This window comes from Rhododendron vialii, chromosome 13a, assembly GCF_030253575.1.
Source record: "Rhododendron vialii isolate Sample 1 chromosome 13a, ASM3025357v1".
NCBI lineage: Eukaryota > Viridiplantae > Streptophyta > Magnoliopsida > Ericales > Ericaceae > Rhododendron > Rhododendron vialii.
In genome coordinates this window covers 5,909,032-5,929,300 of record NC_080569.1, presented here as the reverse complement: position 1 = coordinate 5,929,300, position 20,269 = coordinate 5,909,032, and the positions used below count along the sequence as shown (strand labels likewise).

General features: G+C 38.1%; 2 protein-coding genes across 3 annotated transcripts; both read left to right on the top strand.

Annotated features, from left to right (window-relative positions):
• The first annotated feature begins 7,307 nt into the window (after positions 1-7,307).
• Positions 7,308-8,363, top strand: LOC131312751 (uncharacterized). Its single transcript, XM_058340710.1, has 2 exons — positions 7,308-7,468; positions 7,707-8,363. Exons 1-2 carry the CDS (start codon positions 7,461-7,463, stop codon positions 8,281-8,283), a joined length of 585 nt encoding a protein of 194 aa, XP_058196693.1. The 5' UTR covers positions 7,308-7,460; the 3' UTR covers positions 8,284-8,363.
• On the top strand, positions 7,431-20,235 carry LOC131312752 (uncharacterized). 2 transcript variants are annotated; one of them, XM_058340712.1, is made up of 2 exons: positions 7,431-7,468; positions 19,579-20,235. In XM_058340712.1, exons 1-2 carry the CDS (start codon positions 7,461-7,463, stop codon positions 20,129-20,131), a joined length of 561 nt encoding a protein of 186 aa, XP_058196695.1. In that variant the 5' UTR covers positions 7,431-7,460; the 3' UTR covers positions 20,132-20,235. The 2 variants fall into 2 exon arrangements, with proteins under 2 accessions (XP_058196695.1, XP_058196694.1); XM_058340711.1 differs by lacking the exon at positions 7,431-7,468 and adding an exon at positions 18,936-19,386.
• The last annotated feature ends 34 nt before the right edge of the window (positions 20,236-20,269 follow it).

Here is a 20,269-nt window from a genome sequence, read left to right as displayed (position 1 = left end):
GGTAGATGTATTGGGCTTTGCCCTATTGGTGTGATTAGGCTTTGTCCGATCCGGATATATTTTTCAACTCAGAAAGTCTACATACACATACAATCTTATGGAGCCCACCACAGGTCTCACATAAATCATCCGAATCGTTCATTAAATGTAAAATATTTTTTCAAGGGTCCCCTTAAAAATAATCTCAATCCGATACTTATAGGTGTTTGATCCAATCATATAACTTTTCATTATCCGGAAATCTGAATGAAAAGTTAGATGGTTGGATGAAGCATCTATAAGTATTAGATTGAGCTTATTTTTTACGGGAACCCTTGAAAAAATGTTTTACATTTAATGAACGGCTCGGATGATTTGTGTGAGACCCGTGGTGGGCCCCACAACGAAATCTGTGCACAATCTGTGCACAAATTGCCATGTGTGTAGCACAGTTCTTTTCTACTCTTGGTTGGAATTCCCTTTTCCCTTCCCTCTTAATAAAATGTTACTTTTGTCAGATAAAAAAAATTATTTAGAATAGTGAGACATAGGGAAAGTATAAAATAAAATAAAAAATATTCTTAGGCCCATTATATGAACTTTATAAGCTTGCAAGTTCTCCTATTAATTTTATAAGGTCTCAAGTTTATTTTAGGGTACCTTAGGATTTAGACACTTTTATAAGATTTTAGAGTGCACTTTTCTATTATAAGGTAGATTATCCTATTTTAGAGTACCCTAGCATTTAGGCACTTTCAAAGGACTTTAGAGTGCACTTTCCTATTATAGGATTTTAGTGGCTTAGGCAATTTTATAACGTTTTGGATTTTGGAAATTTTCATAGGGTACCATAAGGTTTAGGTTGTGTGGACTTATAGCTTTACGAAACTATTAGGTAGACTTGTGGGTTTATGAAATGTCTATAGTGGACTTATCACATTATGCCTTGTTCACTTCATTACTCTACTCAAAAAAATTTCTCAGTTTAATCATTACTCTCATTTCTCACTCTATCTCTCTCCAATCATTACTCTCATTTCTCTCTCCACTTCAAAAACACTACTCATATCACAAACCAAACAAAATATAATCTCCCACTAAAATATATTGGAGTGGGAATAAGTATAGAAAATTGATATTCGCACTTCACTTTTTACTGATGACGTTTTACTTTGTTCATGAAATTACTAGTAACTTTACGTTAAAATTAAAGCGCCATCAGTAAAAAGTAAAGCGAGAAAATCAGTTTTCTCATTTCTCTCTCTAACTTTGCAATTATTACTCACATTTCTCACTCTATCTCTTTCCAGTCATTACTCTCATTTCTCTCTCCACTTCAAAAACACTACTCAAATCACAAACCAAACAAAGTATAATCTCCCATTAAAATATATTGGAGTGGGAATAAGTATAGAAAATTGATATTCGCACTTTAATTTTTACTGATGGCACTTTACTTTGTTCATAAAATTACTAGTAACTTTACGTTAAAATTAGAGCGCCTTCAATAAAAAGTAGAGCGAGAAAATCAGTTTCTTAGCTATATTGGAGTTCAAAAGGTTCTTTGCAACCCACATTTGTTGGGAATTTATGCATAAAATAAGCACGCAAGTAGATGGATTCGTGTGATTGCTCTTCGTATTCCGAGTAACAGGATATAGTCTTAGCCATAGCTATCGATTTTAACTCACCATATGAGGGGAGTTGTTTTCCTCGATCACTTGAAACTTTAATAATCAAAGTCAGGTCTTTTATATATATGTATATATATACGTGTAGTAAATAAGATGAGTGAAATCGATAACCTATACATTTTAGCCCTTGTTCGGTTAGGTGGATACAATCCTAGATTATGAACCAAATCCAAAACTCTTGTTCGGTTAATAAATTTTATACCCCGGGAATAAATATATATCATTTATCTCAATCTTATCGTTGTAGCCTTTTTTTATAGCTGCTGGCTTCCCCAACGTAAACCTATGCAAAGCTACCTCTCTCTCTCTCTCTCTCACCGAACAGTCTCATCGAACAAGGGCTTTTTCTCATCTCTCGCTCTCGCCGAACTTAGACTCTCTCTCTCTCTCTCTCACACACACACCGAATCCTACATGTGCCTAGGTCGATCTTCTCTCTCTCTTCCCAGTCATATTGTTTCACTGTGGTGGATTTAATTTGGAACCACAGGTTTGGAACCCTAAGCCTGCGATCTTGACCTATTCGACTGTTACTGTTCAATTCAAGACCCTACTTTGGCATTTAAATCTTGACCCACAATAATTTGTACCGTAAGACGCAAACGTACATGAAGAATATACTTGTTACTATCTCACGTCATAAAAAAGGACCTAGGTCTGTGGTGCAGCAAATGTTTTGCGGAGTTGCAGTGTGCCTCGGTGAAACCTCTTCAAATACAGAAATGTTACACACACAGCAAAAGTGAACAGATTTTGTGCACAGATTTTTTTTGGGGCCCACTACTGGCCCAGAAAGTCTACCCACACAGCAAATTTGTGCACAAATTTTGTTGTGGGGTCCACCAAGGGTTCCACACAAATCATCCGAGCCGTTCATTAAATGTAAAATATTTTTTCAAGGGTCCCATAGAAAATAAGTTCAATCCGATACCTATAGGTGCTCGATTCAGTTATATAACTTTCCATTATCCGAAAATCTGAATGAAAAATTAGATAGTTGGATGAAGTACTTATAGGTATTGGATTGAGCCTATTTTTTACGTGGACCCTTTAAAAAATATTTTACATTTAATGAACGATTCAAATAATTTGTGTGGGACCCGTGGTGGGCCCCACAATGAAATCTGTGCACAGATCTGCTGTGTGTGTAGCAGAACTCCTACGGGCCCCACACAAATAATCCAAGCCGTTCATTAAATGTAAAACATTTTTTCAAGGGCCTCCGCAAAAAATCAACTTAATCCAACACCTATAAGTGCTTGATTCAATCATCTAACTTTTCATTATCCTGAAATTCGAATGAAAAGTTGAATGATTGAATCGAGCACCTATGAGTATCGGATTGAGCTGATTTTCGCGGGGACCCTTGAAAAAATGTTTTACATTTAATGAACGGCTCAGATTATTTGTGTGGTACCCATAGTGGACCCCATAAAAAATCTGTGCACAAAATTTGTACACTTTTGCTGTGTGTGTAGCATTGCTGTTTCAAATATCATGGGCCATGGCTTAAGTTGTTTATTTTATAAAGTTCATTGAGCACTTTATTTGCACAAAAACTTGAATGAACTGGACACTTGTAGTCATAGTTTTTTTTTTGGGTCAGCAAACGAAACTTTTTATTGAATTCGAATGGGTACATCGATTACAACCTTGACCTTAATACATAGCTATTACAGAGAGCTACATTCTGACACTATATCCAACCAAGATTGGATAAGAACACCTCACTTACTTACTTGCTCACTTCACAACTTCACTTTTCGAATCCCATCCAAATACCCTTTGAAATCCTCCACTGTGTAGATTTTGATGTCAAACTTAGCCTTCATCCACATGGCTACTCTGGTTTTGATTAAATCCACCACTTCCGAAGCCCGTGTTGTAACGCCCCGATTTCTCAAGGGATTTCGGGAACATTAACCCAAAAATACACTAAATTTTACAAACTATTAGGCCCATGTTTATCCTTATACAAAAATTACAATTTCAAAATAATACAAAAATCTATGTACATTTACTTAATAAAAGCGACTCCAGAGCGACTCTAATTTTGACACGAATTCCAAGCAACGTTGGCCAAGACTCCGTTCCAGGGGTCCCACCTGTATCAACTGCTCCACTGTGGAATCCTGCACACTCTGGCAAATTGAACGCCGAAGCACACGATTTGCCAGGATACAAACGTATCCTGAGTGATAATTCACAAAGTAGAAATCCTAAAACCCAATACCACAATATGCAGATCAACAATATAATAATTCATAACACACCGAAGGTACAAAATAATAACACATCGTCTTTTTCTTTACTATCCATCATCTTACATGTAATCTAAGGATTCTCTCCGCGAGATCCTTTCCTCCCACATCCACTAACTACAATCGTCTCATGGGTCCACCCTTCCTCTTGCTTGTCCTGCACCAGGGTCCTAGGTGAGCGCATCTAAGTTATGTACCGAGTATGTTCTCACTTAAGACCATAACAGGAGGATCGAGTCATCCCATGACGTATCGTACATTAGGGTCGGACATCCACTACCCCACGCTAACTATAACCGTCTCATGGGACCCATTCTCTTTCTCCAAGAGAAACTTTCCATGACGTATCATACATTAACGTCTCACTAACTATAACCGTCTCATGGGACCCATTTTCTTCCTCGAAGAGAAACTTCCCATGACGTATCATACGTTAGCGTCACAACACCGGGCCCCTCAGGTAACCCATTTCAACACAGGGCCCCATAGGTTACCCTTGCCATCACCATGGCTCAAATCACAATCCACACAATCACACTTCCAACACTTTACCATTTTTCATTTACTTATCATCGTCTACATGATTCACTACTCGTAACCACCCCGGGAACCTATTTGTTCAATCTACAATCACAACAAAATACCACACAGTTCAACATTTCAACTAAAAGTACTAACATGCTAACAACACATAACCATGCAATAAAATTTATCCTACCATAGAATTAATCATGTGAGTAACAAAATAATATTCAGTTAAATAATTAATTACTACACTTAAAATTAAGTCTATTTCTCTCATTTAGAAATTTTATAAAACATTTTTACTATTTAAATATTTTCTTTAACTCTCATATTATTTATAGATTTTACAAACTAATTTTTTTATTAAAAAATACTTATTTCTAAATTTAGCATTTACTAACTATATTAAATATTAATATGAGATTTTTATAACAACAAAATTATGCGAGGCTATTTTAGTCAATATTTATTAGAGTTAAAGATTAACTAATATATAATCTAAAATATTTCTTGTTTACAATCTAAATAAAGTTTTACTTATAAAATATTCTTGTTAATGTTTCATAAATATTTATCTACTCCAATAATTTATTAACCACGTAAACGTCCATTCAAATACAAATTAACAATGCAACATCAATAATAATTTCACAATCAAACATTTGTTAAACGATCATAAATTTTCACAGGGTATAACACTAATCATTCCAGCACAACCAGACTAAATTTTAATATAAACAGGACTAAAAATAAATTAACAATTTAACAGCAGATCATCGTCTTCAATAAACTTTAAATCTAAGTAACTCCATTAAAATGCAGATAAAGGTTTTGGTTTTTCGGAAAACTACCTCAAACGCGATTCTAAGTCCGGATAAGTGTTGTACGGTATTCGTAGATCGCCATGGTGGTTTTGAAATCTCGAGGCAGCGTCCGGCGGCACTCTGATAGGGCCCGCAGCAGCGGTATGCCCACGAAACTCACGGCATGCACACACCTACGGTCACAACTCTCTCTCTCTCTCTCTCTCTCTCTCTCTGTTCTAGACTCAACAATAGAATTGGGAGTGAAATAATCTACTGATGTTCAATTTTCGGATTATGTGGGTATGTATAATGAGAGAGAATAAGATAGTAAGAATGTGAGAGGATAAGTGTAAAAGTGGTGGAATGAGGAAGGAGAGTGATACTGATAATGATAAAAAGATGGGGGACAAGTGCCACATTTGGGGGGTTTTCAATTCAAATGTATGTGGACGCATGTATGTACATGGTGAGAATGTATCTGGACGCTTTTATGTATAGGATGAGAGATAGATAAGTGAAGAGTTAGTTTGAATAGAGTTCTACTTAGGGTTTAGATAGGAAAGATAAAAGATAAATATGAATCACTGATTTCTTGTATATCTAAAGTTTAAATACATATCTTATACAATAATGCAAATAATATCAATTGCACACATAATAATATATTTTAATTATTCAATCTAATTAATTATTGAATTAGGAATTTAAAAATATAAATTTGTATTAAAAAAAATTGGGTCAAAAATCCGGGTCGTTACACGTGTTGTTGCACCGTTGAAGATATAACCATTCCTCGTTAACCAAATAGACCAGATCGTGGCAAAAAAACAAACCTCCCAGATATGTTTCTCCAAGTTTCGAAATTTATTCCCAAACCACCAAAGTGCTACCTCTGCTAAGGAACTTGGGCAAACCCACTGAATATTCCACCATTCCATAATTTCTGACCATATTAACCATGAAAACCGGCAGTGTAAAAGCAAGTGTTGAGGCGTTTCCACATGAAGACTACACAAGGGGCACACCGCCAAGTGAGCCTCAGAGATTAAATTCCTATCAACAAGGACCGATCGAGTTGCAACTCTATCTTGAATGGCCATCCATGAGAAAATTTCCACTTTAGGGGGGCTCAAATTTCTCCATAAGAACCCAGAAGAGTATGCCGAGACTGCGTTTGGATTTCCCATTGTCGATAGACTGATTTGACAGAGAAAACTTTGTCCGTTGTCCAAATCCACTTGTAGTCATAGTTAATGATCGAGAGATATAAATTATCTTGCAATTCACTCTCTAAATTATACTATTTCCATCCACACTTTCCGTCTATTTTTTAAAGGAAAATTCTAAAATCAGTCCAGTGGGCTGACAATAGTGAGAGTGTGAATGTGTATTAAAAGATATAAAAAGTATATAGAAATGCGTATTTTTCTTGTCTTATAATGTGTTTATCGTCAGTCCATTAGACTGACAATAGCAAAACCGTTTTTTATAAGCACAACGTCGTTCAATTATGTAACTACTGATATCAAATCAACTAGATTTTTTAGTAAAAAAATAACGTGTCCACAAACTCGATAAATAATCAGTATTTAGATCGAGATGTAAATATCTTATCTTCAAAAATCTTTTTTATGTGGACTGCAATTTAGGACACATGGAGGATAGAGAGAGGATGTTTGTTCATTCCTCCGGACAAATTTTCTTTTTTTCTTGTCGGACGTCCTCAATCAAATCCCCTCCATATATATACTAGTAAAAAGCAAAGCAAAGCAAAGTATTTTTCATTCGAGAGAAATTTTTATTCACGGTTTCGCGCAATTTTAATTATTCATTTTGATTACGTTTTTAAATAATTATCGATAATAAATATTTTTTATTGTTAATAATTTATTTGTAACCTAGACCATTTAAAAACTTTTAAACAATTAAAATTGACCTCCGTAAATTTTATTTTAGAGAAATTTTACGAGAGGCCCGTTAAAAAGTTTTTGTCCCCTCCCTCCTCTCCTCGTCTGCCCTCACTTTCCCCTTCACTTCATCAGGGATACTATAAACACAGACCCCCCCAAGCAACATCATCCCCCAACAATCACCACCACCCTCCAAAAATATCTCTCTCTCTCTCTCTCTCTCTCTCTCTCTCTCTCTCTCCTACCTACCTACCACAAGAAGAGGAAGAAGAAGAAGATTCAATCATGGATGGGTAATCACAAATTCTACCCCTCTTTCCCTCCCACACACGCACACACGTTTCTTTTTTGAATTTCGGGTGGCGTATGTCTATTTCTTTTTTGGATTTTGGGGATCCGTTTAATATATTTCGAACACATATTTCTCGTCGATACTTGTTTTGTTTAAGCAATAATAATGCATTCTCACGAAATCAAAATTACTCTTAACATCTAATCTCAGTCTTATGACTCTATCTTCTTCTCTCTTAGATCTGATACCTATCAAAAGGAGAACTTCGACCGTCGATCCACCTCGGCCAACCGCTCAGCGGCCCCGCCGTCCACCACCAGCGTCCACGTCTCCGCCCTCGACGGCATCGTGAACGTCAACTCCCTCTTCACCATCGCCGTCTTCGTGGGCCTATCCCTCGCCTCCCGGGACCAGCACAGCCTCGAGAACCCCTCCGCCTGCGACGCCGGCGTCGACGCCGCCAAACACCTCCTCTTATTCGAAGTGGTCTCCTTCAGCTTCTTCCTCTTCTCCTCCCTGGTGGCCCAGGGCCTCAAACTGGCCATCAACCTGAAGAACAGCACCGACGTCGACGAGGCCTTCTGGGCCCACATTAACATTAAGGTTTTGAGGTTCGGGATGCTGGCGTCGGCCGTCGGGTCGGTGATGGGGTGCCTTTTTCTGATGCTGTCGATGGTGAATATGATCGAGATACGGCTGGGGACGATGGCCTGCGGCAGCAGGTCGGCGGTGCACGCGGTGGCGGCGCTGGTTGTCCTGGTGTCCTCTGGTCTGCTTGTTTATATAACTATTTCTGTATATGCATTTCTGCATTAGAAAATCTTTTTAACTAGTTGTTTACGGAACCAATCGCGAACGAGATGTTAATAAAAAAAATTCGAAAACAGTTTAAACTCTTTTCCAGAAATTTTTTATTTAAATCCGAACTGTTTAGAGCCGAAACGAACGGCCAAAATCGCGTAAATAAGCCACTTTGGCTTATTTTTTGTCTTTATTCAAATTTTTTTCGTATCATTTGGCTTATTATCATTTTTTTGGAATTATTGCATCCTCACGTCAAAATGAATTTAAAAAATAAAAAAAATTTGACCGAAATTCAATTTTTTTTGAATAAAGACGAAAAAAAATCAATAAACCAATTTTTTCGTCTTTATTCAAAAAAAATTAGATTTTGGTCAAAATTTTTTACTTTTTAGATTTCTCTTGTCGTGAGGATGCAATAATCCCCAAAAAAATGACAATAAGCCAAGTGATACGAAATTTTTTTGAATAAAGACAAAAAAATAAGCCACTGTGGCTTATTTGTCCGAACGGGCGTAGTATTTTATTTGAACTAGTGGATGGCTCTGGAGATGGATGAATATATTACTGTATAACTCGTACAAATATTTTATACACATTCAATTTTTTTGGTTGGTTTCACGCATATTAGAGATGTATCGTGTATGAGTTCCAATGTGATGTGAGTATATTTATGTAAAGTTTTTTTAAAGTGTTTGTGGTTGTAAATAATTGGATGTATGAATTATGTTAAACTTTAAAATTGGAGGTGTATGAATCGAGGGGTGTGTATGAATTATGTTGACATTTTGAATCTGAATGGAATCTGTAAAATTTATCGAAAATCCAATTAGGAAGCAAAATCGATCGACCTAGGATTTTCAGTGACAATGATGAAGGTAATAACCCATTTTTATCTAACCGTATGTGGAGAATTTTTTCCTAGGAACACGATAGAAATGCATTGATATGAAATAACAGTTGACAGATTACAAGGGAATTGAAAGCAACGCAAACACATACATGGATAAGGATATGCCAGCACCTGCCAAAAAAGACCATTAGACACGAGCAGAAAAGTATGAGCCAAAAAAGGATACTAGTGTATCACACGGCACTGCGGTGCACGAAACAGATGAGGATCGCTGCAACTATCTTCAATGGTATGTACTCGTTTGCGCTTATGCATTGCGTTTGGGTTGAAAGCTTGAACAAAATGGGCAGCATCAAGGACCTTAATCCGAGATTTTTTCCTATGAGCCCTATGTTTACTGGGACTTGCCATATGGCGACCTCCTTCCTTAATTAGCAATGTCATCCCAAAAAGCCCGAATTCGCATAGTCTTGGGATGCCTCAATATTTGCATTGGTGAGCGAACCATATGATGACTGCATTCCTTAGAATCATTGGCCTTAAAAAGCAAGAGTACACTTGGACGTCAGATTCTCCATGCGTTTGGATGTCAGGTTCTCCACAGTTGAGATTTCTATGGCTGTGTCATTCAGCCCAGAATCTTGGTTGAAGGTATTTACGAAATCATTGTCCCAACAAGCCTTGATTCGCTTAGACCGGAGATTCCTCACATCTGACCCCGGATGCAGTAGAGAAGCTTCTGACGTAGGGACAGGATCACAAATAAACACTTTCCTTACCTCAACCATTGGGGAAGGAATCCGCCGCAAAATCCTCGGGGTCACAATTCATAGGATCCTTAGGAGATTCGTTTATGCCTCTAAGCTCAACAGGAGAGATACTAGGGCGATGGAAAAAACGAAATGACTTAGAAGTTTTTAAAGAAGACTGAAAAGATCGGTTAATGAGGAGGAAATCTCGTCCCAAAATAACTGAATACTTTTTCTTCAGAAACTTTTGGAAAGTAGAACCTTGCTTGTTGTCCCCATCTGACCAACCATAGCTGGCTTGCGTCTGATTCCTCCTGAGTCTCCCTCCCTGTGTGTTGTCATCGCTTGCCGAGTCATTCCCATACGTGGCATTACCAACCACATCATGTTGGGATGGCTGCTGTTGGTCATTCCAAGATCTAGCATTGCGGGAAATAGGTGTATAATCAGCAGAATAACCCACGCCCAACTTTGAAAGAGGAGGTGGAAATGGAGAAGCTTCAAAACTGCTGGTGTCTGGTACCATTTCCTCCGCACCCTTTGGGGGAGGTGGAAAAGCATGGAAACCATGGTTGTCGTCTTCTAAGATTCCCTCAGTACATTCGACTTCTACGGCAGGTAAGGATGCTTCACCGACGACTCTCTGGTCGCCATATCGATGTGTGAGTTCACATTCATGGATTGGGGTTCATTCCTGTTATATGGTGATTGTGAATGATGAGGTCTTTCACAACACATAGGACTGGACTTTGAAGCTTTGGGAGCACAACTAGCGGAATCCCCATTAAAACCATGGTCGTCATCTAGACATCCAATAGAAGTAAATTCTGAATTGTGGAGAGAAGGGCTGGCCTCAATCATTTGAAACTATATTTAATAATCAAATTTAACAAATCCGGGTGGTATATATATATTTGCATATGTATGCGCGTAAGAAATAAAATGAGTGAATTCAATAACTTATACATTCAGAGAATTACTAAATCTCAACCGGCAATGATTTTGTAAGATGAAAACTGACATGAAGAATTCACTCGGAACTATCCCGTATCATAAAAAGAATCTCTGGTGCTGCAAATGTAGTGCGGAGTTGCAGTGTGTCTTGGTGAAACTTTTTCAAATATATCATTGTCACGACTCATGAGTAGGGCCGGTCCAGGCCTCTTAGGCCTGGGTTTCGGGCATCCAAAAAAATTCAAATGTTAGGGGCACTCCAATATTACTTGTAAAAGAATATTTAAATATTCATCATCTTTATCCATGCTATGTAAGAATTCATCCCGCTCTTTTTTTATGCTTATGTTTTCATCCTTCCAATGGATAAATTACCCTTATTCCCTTTTAATAAGATATACATATGTATGTGTATATTGCCTTCCTAAATTTGTGGGATTGAATATATTTTCTGTCACAACAAATAAATAAGGGATAAAAAAGGAAAGAGTTAAAAATTTCAAACATTTGAAACAATCAAATCTCACTGATTTGGTATCCATTTTTTTACGAATGAAATTTAAAACTCAAAATGATTTTTTGGTTATTTGTACCGTTACCATGAAATCTACATGCACCATGAACACATGAATCATATTATTCGAGATAAACCACAAATACATAAATACATTATGATCATAAAATATGAATTTGAATTGGAAAATACTTCATGAATACACCATGATGAATACATGAATCCTTTTTTACAGATGAGCTTTAAAACTCAAACATTTGAAATCATGGTAGATTATTCGTAACATTTACCATGAAATTTGCATGTGCAAGTCAAGACTATTCGAAATAAACAATGAATACATAAATACACAATGATCATAAAATACAAATCTGAGTAGAAAAATACACCATGAATACACCATGATGAATACATTAATCCATTTTTTACGAATGAAATTTAAAACTCAAACATTTGAAATCATGGTAGATTATTCGTAACTAGGGATGAAATCAGTTCGGTTCGGTTGGTTTTTTTCCGATTTTTCCACCGAACCGAATCATTCGGTTTTCCATTTTTCCAAACCGACACCGACAGATTTGGTTCAAAAACTGCTCGGTTCAGTTTAGCTATTTTCGGTTCGATTCGGTCGGTTTTAGTCGGTTTTCAATCAATGGGCCACACTGTTTTTTCAGCCCAATAAGCCCTAACACATGATGCAATTCCATTTTTCCACACTATTTTTTTCAGCCCAATAATGCACTTAAATAAGCCCAAGTTACAACTTTAGCCCATAATCACATATTCAACCATTATAGCCCATTCAAAAATATCACCCAAAAGCCAAGATGATTCTAAAATAAAATACATAAAACTGAAAACACATCTCAGTACTCACTATTCTTAAACCCACTGTTCTTAAAACACATCAACTACGTAAAAAACATACCCACTGTTCTTAAACTGACATCTCAATACTCAAATATTTTGCTTGGGGTTTACCTATTGATTACAATTACATAAACCAACCAAAGTTCCCACAAAAAACAAGAGCCACCAACAAAACAAGAGCCACCAAGTCCTCTGTGGAACCCAACAGCAACAGCTGCAGCATCAGCAGTCCAGCAGCACCGCCTGCAAGTTGAAAGTTGAAATAAGTCATACTTAGGGGGAAAAAAGGGCTAATTTCTAATAACAAAACTATAGTTAGGAAAAAAACAAGTCATATTCAAGAAAAATGAAATTCACATACCACAGTTACCATTTCTTATTTCTACCTTTCTAGAGTCACTCATCAATGATGCAAGAACCCGTTTCCGTAAGCTCTATAAGATTCAGAGTGAGAGAAGTTAGCATAGGGAAAAGTACATAATAAAACATACATGTAAAAAAAATAAGAGAAACATCAATACGCTAAATTTTACCTTCATCCAATTTCTCCAGTTCATCTAATTGATCCCGAATATTAATTTGAATAGGAGAACGCAACCAATTCTGAGCACAAACTAGAGCCTCAACTGTCTTGGGTGCTAGATTACTTCGGAAGGGATCAAGGATGCGTCCTCCCATGCTAAAAGCAAATTCAGAGGCAACCGTGGAGACCAGAGTGGATAGAACATCACGTGCAACCTGAGAAAGGATTTTGAACCTCTCGGAATTAGCTTTCCACCACTGCAAGACATCAAATTCTTTATTGTTGTTTTCACACCCCTCCATCCAGTACTTCTCCAACTCAGATTTGCTTACCATATCATTTTCCTCTTCCGACTCCATTCTAAATTGAGACATCATTTTTTCGCGCTCATCCAAATTACCTTTACCCAAATCTGATCCCCTTGATGAGCTCTCTACAGTTTGAGTTTGGCGATTTTTACTTGAGTCCCGATTCTCATACCATGCATATAGTCATGTCATTTCATTCTTTAACTTGTCTACCATATCTTCAGCGGGCTTCTTACCATAATCAAGTATAAAATACATTTCTATATACTTGAGTTTGTAGCATGGATCAAGAACATTGGCAATCAAGAACATGCAATTGATCTTATCTAATTTCCCCCAATACCTATCAAACTTGGTACGCATGCCCTTTGCCAATAATTTCAACTTTTCCTCCCCATCCACACACAATGACATGATTGCTTTTCATATCAACATCATTTCCTCAAAAAAAACCATTGCATGTGACATACTTAGAACCCGAAAACTTTAGAGTTGTATCATAAAACAATTTGAGAAACTTTAGATACAATGAAGCATTCTGCCAATCATCACTAGTTGGCGGTCCTAGTGCTTCCTTTCTCGATTTTGCTTTCCCTCTCCCTTTCACTCTCCCTTTCCCATTTTCCTGAACCACTGCATCATCAACCGGTACCACATCATCACTAACCACATCTTTAGTTTCATTATCATCACCAATCTCATCTTCTCTAATACTCAAATGGAATAATTGTGGTTCGTCATCTTCCAATCTCTCAAAAGCCGTTTGAAATTTTCAAGCTCTCTCTAGCATGAAATAGGTGTAGTTCCATCCGGTGGGCACGTCTAAACAAGGTTGAGATTGAGATACAATCCCTTCTTTCTCAATAAGAGATTTGAACTTTGCCATTCTAGATGGAGATGACCTTACATACCTCACGATGTTTCTCACCCTTGCTATAGGCGCCTCTATATCTTTCACACCCTCACAAACAATTAGATTCAATATATGTGCACAACACCTCACATGCAAGAACTCATGTACCAATATGGTAGTCTTCCTAGTTTTAGTCTTCCTCTTCAAGAATTCAATTATAGCACTATTAGAATGAGCATTATCCATCGTAATAGTGAGAAACTTATCAATTCCCCATTCCAACAAACATTGTTCTATCAGTTTTCCAAGAGTTCACCTTTGTAATTAGGAACAACGTGAAAATTCAGAATTTTTTTTGTGAAGTTTCCACTCACGATCAATGTAATGCGCAGTAAGACACATATAGTTCAAATTTTGCAACGATGTTCATGTGTCCGTGGTTAGGCAAACTCGTTGACCCTTAAGTGCATTCTTCAATGATTTTTTCTCTCTAATATGGACTTTGAAACATTCCTTTGCCATTGTAATCTTACTTGGGATATTTCCCTAATTTGGTTGCACCACATGCATAAAACGCCTAAACCCCTCACCATCTACAAATTTAAAGGGCAACTCATCTATTATTTTCATCTCGGCCAAAGCATTTTTGCATGCATCCACATTAAAACTCACAGCAACAAGATTACCGACTCCATCCCTAAAGTTTTTTGCTTCTTATCCATCATTCTAAAAGGATACTTTTTACAGCCCCCCTCTAAATGAGTTTTCATTGTTGTTGTCCCATTAGCCTTTGAATAACATGCATAACTCGTACCTCAATAATTACATATAGCCCTAGGTTTTAATGGATTAGTAGTATTCCTAACGAAATGATCCCAAACATAAGATGTAACGATCCGCTCCATCTTTGTACAATATTGTCCACTTTGGACGCCCAAAGCCCATAGACTTCCTAGTGGGGTCACCCATCCTTGGATTGCTCCAAGATGAGCACGCTTAACTGTAAAGTTCCTATGTGCTTTGGCCTGCCCTCACGGCTTTAAAAGGCCTTGTACAAGTGGGATGAATCTTTTCTTATAAACCATGACTTGCCCCCTTCCGGTCCAAACGCTTCCTGCAGTGCTGCCGGCCACCTGAAAGTGGGGTGTCACAATCTACCCCCCTTAGGGATGCAACGTCCTCGTTGCACAGGCCCAACAACCTTCCCCTGGTGGCCATGGTGTGGCACTTAGTTCTGTACAGCATAATCAGTGTGCTCGTACCAGATTCTAGAGGTGGCCCCCACCATATAGACCAGGGTTGTGCTCTGATACCATATGTAACGATCCGCTCCATCTTTGTACAATATTGTCTGCTTTGGACGCCCAAAGCCCATAGACTTCCCAGTGGGGTTACCCATCCTTGGATTGCTCCAGGATGAGCACGCTTAACTGCGAAGTTCCTATGTGCTTTGGCCCGCCCTCACGGCTTTAAAAGGCCTTGTACAAGTAGGATGGATCTTTTCTTATAAACCATAACTTGCCCCCTTCCGGTCCGGACGCTTCCTGCAGTACCGCCGGCCACCGAAAAGTGGGGTGTCACATAAGACCTCAGCCTACTCTTATTTTTCAAATCATTATTATCAGTAGGATCAACATCAATAGGATTATCATCAGTTACATCAGTGACTGTATCATTACCAATAGGTCCAATATTCAAAGTGGTACGTCGTCTACCTCGTTTTGCAGCAAGTTTTTGAGCAGTAGAGTCACCAGTCTGTTTATCAAGATCAGAGGGTCCATCCATCTACACAGAAATTGGTACACGTTAGAAATTTTCGATACAAATAGTCAAATGCTTGATTTGCATGCAAAACATGGGGGATGGTAAATAAACCTATTGGAGAGTGTGAATTGACAACCTTTTCGAGTATTTTGAATTTCGAACTTGCCATCTTCGACCAGTTCTTTGTACAAGAGAATAAAGATAAACAAACAGAGTTTACGTCTGTGCGATCTCTTCTTCTTCGTGTGCGCAAGAGAGAGAGAGATCAGGCCATGGCTAGAGAGAGATTTTAGGGCAATCTATTCTTCTTCGTGTGCGTGCTAGCGCGCACGCGAGAGAGAGAGAGAGAGAGAGAGAGAGAGAGATCAGGCCATGGCTAAAAAGAGATTTTAGGGTTTCATGTTTCAACGTGGGGTGGGTACAGCTAGTATAGTGAGGTCGGCGACGGGAAGAAATGAAGAGGAGTGGATTTTAGGGTTTGTTGTTAGGTATATATATAGGATAGATCAACGGCTAGGATTAAAAGTATCCCATCCTTTAATATTTTCGATTCGGTTCGGTTTTGTTCGGTTTGTATTTATATAAAACCGAAACCAAACCGGCTTTAAAAAATTACAAAAAATTAAAACCTAACCGACCGAATTAAGCAAAATTCCTTTGATTCGGTTGGTTCGTTCGGTTTTTCGATTAAAATTTTCACCTTATTCGTAACACTTACCATGAAATCTACATATAAACACACCATGAATATATCACAAGATGGTGAATTCATCATGTTATGTTTTCTCGGTGGACATCACTATTCCTGAGATTTGAGTCTCAAACTTTCCTCAACTGAAATTGAAAATTTTAGTCACCCCACCCACCAAGCATTTCCACGCCCACTATTGATATAATGAACTCCATGCTAAACCTTTCAAAATCTTTATAAGTCTACGTTTTTAGACTCATTCTCGGTCGACATCATGTTTTACCGCTTTTTCAATCAAACCCGGTCACCTTCGACGATTTTTGCTAGTTGTGGCGGCAGAGTAGGGGTGTGCCACCGCTTGCGATGGCAGCACAAAGTTATACACCAGTGACTGGTGCTCCTGATAAACCTCCGTCGGCATCCTTTAAACTGCATAGTAGCCCTAATCGGTTGGGTCGTTCGTCGGTCTCCCCATTGGCGTTGAACCTATATTCTCCAGATCTATTTTTTTTCCATGAGAGAGAGAGAGAGATGGGGTTTCAACAAGATTTTTGGGATTTTGGAAACTATTATGAAATTTTTTTGAATTTGGGTCACGGTGACCACCCATTTTTCCAAAGGACTTGTGGAGTTATGGTTTAGTCCCAAATTTCACTGTTGTATATACACACACACACACATACATACATGCAGTTCGTCTCCCGTAAGAACCATCTCATTTTAATAAAATGCGCCCTCATAGGAAACTGACTGATACATACATACATACATACACACACACACACACACACACACACATAAGGGCACTATTGGGATTATAAAAGAATGAAGATGAAAATATAAATGTTCAAACTGAGCAGGATGGAAACATAAGTTTATTTGGGTCTAAGGATGATTATTTAAGTCTCCCATTTGTAAATTAGTATATATATTATTTGTTCGTTTTATAACATAAATGTCTTTGCTAGCTCAGTGATAAGTTGATTTTAATCTATGTGGAGTGTTTGAGTTCGAGTTTTCTAGGCAACTTTTTCTTTTGAAATATTTTTTTTCCAAAAATAATGTTATTGTAACTGCCAAGTAGAATTTGAGCCAATCACTTTGGCCATTGGTGACAAAGCAATTAACATGCATTATAAAGTCTAAAGTAGTAATATAAAGAAACATTTCTATCATTGTTGTTTAATTCAAAAAAATACATCGAGCCACCCATTAATTTAGCCTTGGACATCCAAGTTTCTTGGGCCGACCCTGCTCACGAGTCACAAACTCAATCATTTACTTTATAAAGTTCTATTTTTTTATTAATCGATATAAGAGATCATTTTACACATCAATTGTAAAAGTTAACGAGACAACCAAATCCAATAACTCAACCAATTTAAGAAATAAGCCCATTATTATAGGATAGAAAGAAATAAAGAAAGAAAAGTCCTCTAAGGAACACCCACACGCAGGTGGAAAAACTCGAACTCTTGATATCCTTATGAGATACAAGAGTCCTGACCAACTGAGCTAGCCCCAGTTGGTTGTTTTTTACTTAATAGAGTTCATTGAGCACTGTATCTAGACCTGGGTTACAGGTCGGGTCGGGTCGGGTCGTGTTCGTGTCTGTCGGGTTCGTGTCACAATTCACTCAACCCGAGCCCGACCCATTTAGAATTCGTATTTCTCGAGTCGTGTCATTTTTTCATGTTTTGTGTCAGAAATGCTCAACCCTAACCCGTTAACTTCGTTTTCGGTTCGTGTCGTGTTATCGTATCTGTTGCCCAACTCTATATAGAATTACAGATATACCATATATTATATATATATATATATGTGTGTGTGTGTGTTTGTGTTAATGGGTGATATAAATTAGTAACTGTGTCGGTCATGTCAATTTCGTGTCTCACATGTTCAACCCGAACCCGACTCATTTTAGAATTCGTGTTCTCGAGTCGTGTCATTTTTCGTATTTCGTGTCAGAAATGTTCAACCCTTATCCGCTAACTTCGTGTCCGGTTCGTGCCGTGTTATCGTGTTTCGTGTCTATTGCCCAGCTCTAACTATGTCGATACAAAAAACTAAATTAATTCGACACTTACAATTATATGGTTGAGAAAATTTTGTTTGCAATTCTCTCTCTTAATTTTATTAATCCCATCAATTTTCTAAAAACACACGTTGCCTGATTATGTAACCACCCAGCTGACCATATCCAATCAACTAGATTTTTTTTTTGAAAAAGGAATAGATATTCACATTATCATTTTTTTTGTTATCCACATGCTCTTTTTTATCTTTCAGCACAATATATATATACATATATACACACACTTTCAATACTAAATAAACAAACGATCTTTACAATAAACACATAAGAAAATAAGAAAAAATACATATTGTTATATGCTTTTTATATCTTTTAATATATATTTACACACATATTATTGTCTGCCCTTTAGATTAATTGATTTTAGAATTTTTCCTAAAAAGATACTTTGCAATTTCGGGTTGACTCCAAGTCAAGGAAAAAAGGAAAAACAAAGATAATGAATACTATTATTTTAGGACACATGGAGGATAGAGAGAGGATTTTTGTTGATTCCTCCGGACAAGCTTTGGTTTTTGGATCGGACAACCTCGATCTCCTCATGATTCTCTTCAAATCACACCTCCATTTGCTCTGCCCAATTTTAGTAACGGTCTTGCTATTGTCGGGATGACGACAAACATATTAAAAGACAAAAAAATATATATTTTTGTGTATTTTTTATACTTTTAATATACATTCACATACTCATTATTGTCAGCCCATTGAACTGATTTTAGAATTTTCGTTTTAGTAAAGCAATCAAAAATCAAACAAAAGCATCTCTCTCTCCCCTCTCTCTCCTCCCCTGAGTCCCCTCCTCTGCCCCCAATTTCCCTTTCACTTCAGGAAAACTATAAACACAAACTCCCCAAGCAACATCATCATCCCCCCCTCTCTCTCTCTCTCTCTCTCACCTACCTACCAAAACAAGAAGAAGAAGAAGAAGAATCAGTCATGGATGAGTAATCACACACACATATCCTACCCCCTCTCCTTCTCACACACGCACAACCAAATATCTTTTTGGTCTTGTCCATATTCGTATTTTTTTAAAAAAAAATTCTCCAATATTGGATTGATGGATTCAGGAAATCAAATTTAGTCTTTAACATCTAATCTCAGTCTTATTAATTACTCTCTCTCTTCCCTCTCAGATCCGAGTACTACGACCGTCGATCCACCTCGACCCCGCGCCCTCCGCCGTCCACCACCAGCGTCCACGTCACCGCCCTCGACGGCATCGTGAACGTCAACTCCCTCTTCACCATCGCCGTCTTCGTGGGCCTCTCCCTCGCCTCCCCGGGCCAGCACAGCCTTGAGACCTCCGCTTGCGACGCCGGCGTCACGGCCGCCAAACACCTCCTCGTATTCGAAGTGGTCTCCTTCAGCTTCTTCCTCTTCTCCTCCCTGGTGGCCCAGGGCCTCAAACTGGCCATCAACCTGAAGAACAGCACCGACGTCGACGAGGCCTTCCGGGCCCACATTAACAGCAGGGTTTTGAGGTCCGGGATGCTGGCGTCGGCCGTCGGGTCGGTGATGGGGTGCATTTTCCTGATGCTGTCGATGGTGAATGTGATCCAGATACGGCTGGGGACGCTGGCCTGCGGCAGCAGGTCGACGGTGCACGCGGTGGTGGCCCTGGTTGTGCTGGTGTCCTCTGCCCTTCTTGTTTATATATCTACTGCTGTATATGCATTTCTGCAGTAATGTGTACTGGAGTAGTATTTTCTTTGAACTATTGGATGGTTTTGGAGGTGTATGAATTATGTCAAACTTTGGAGAAATTGATAATATTCCATTTAATTTTACTACTTGGAAATGCCTTTTTTTCTTTTTTTTAGTTGT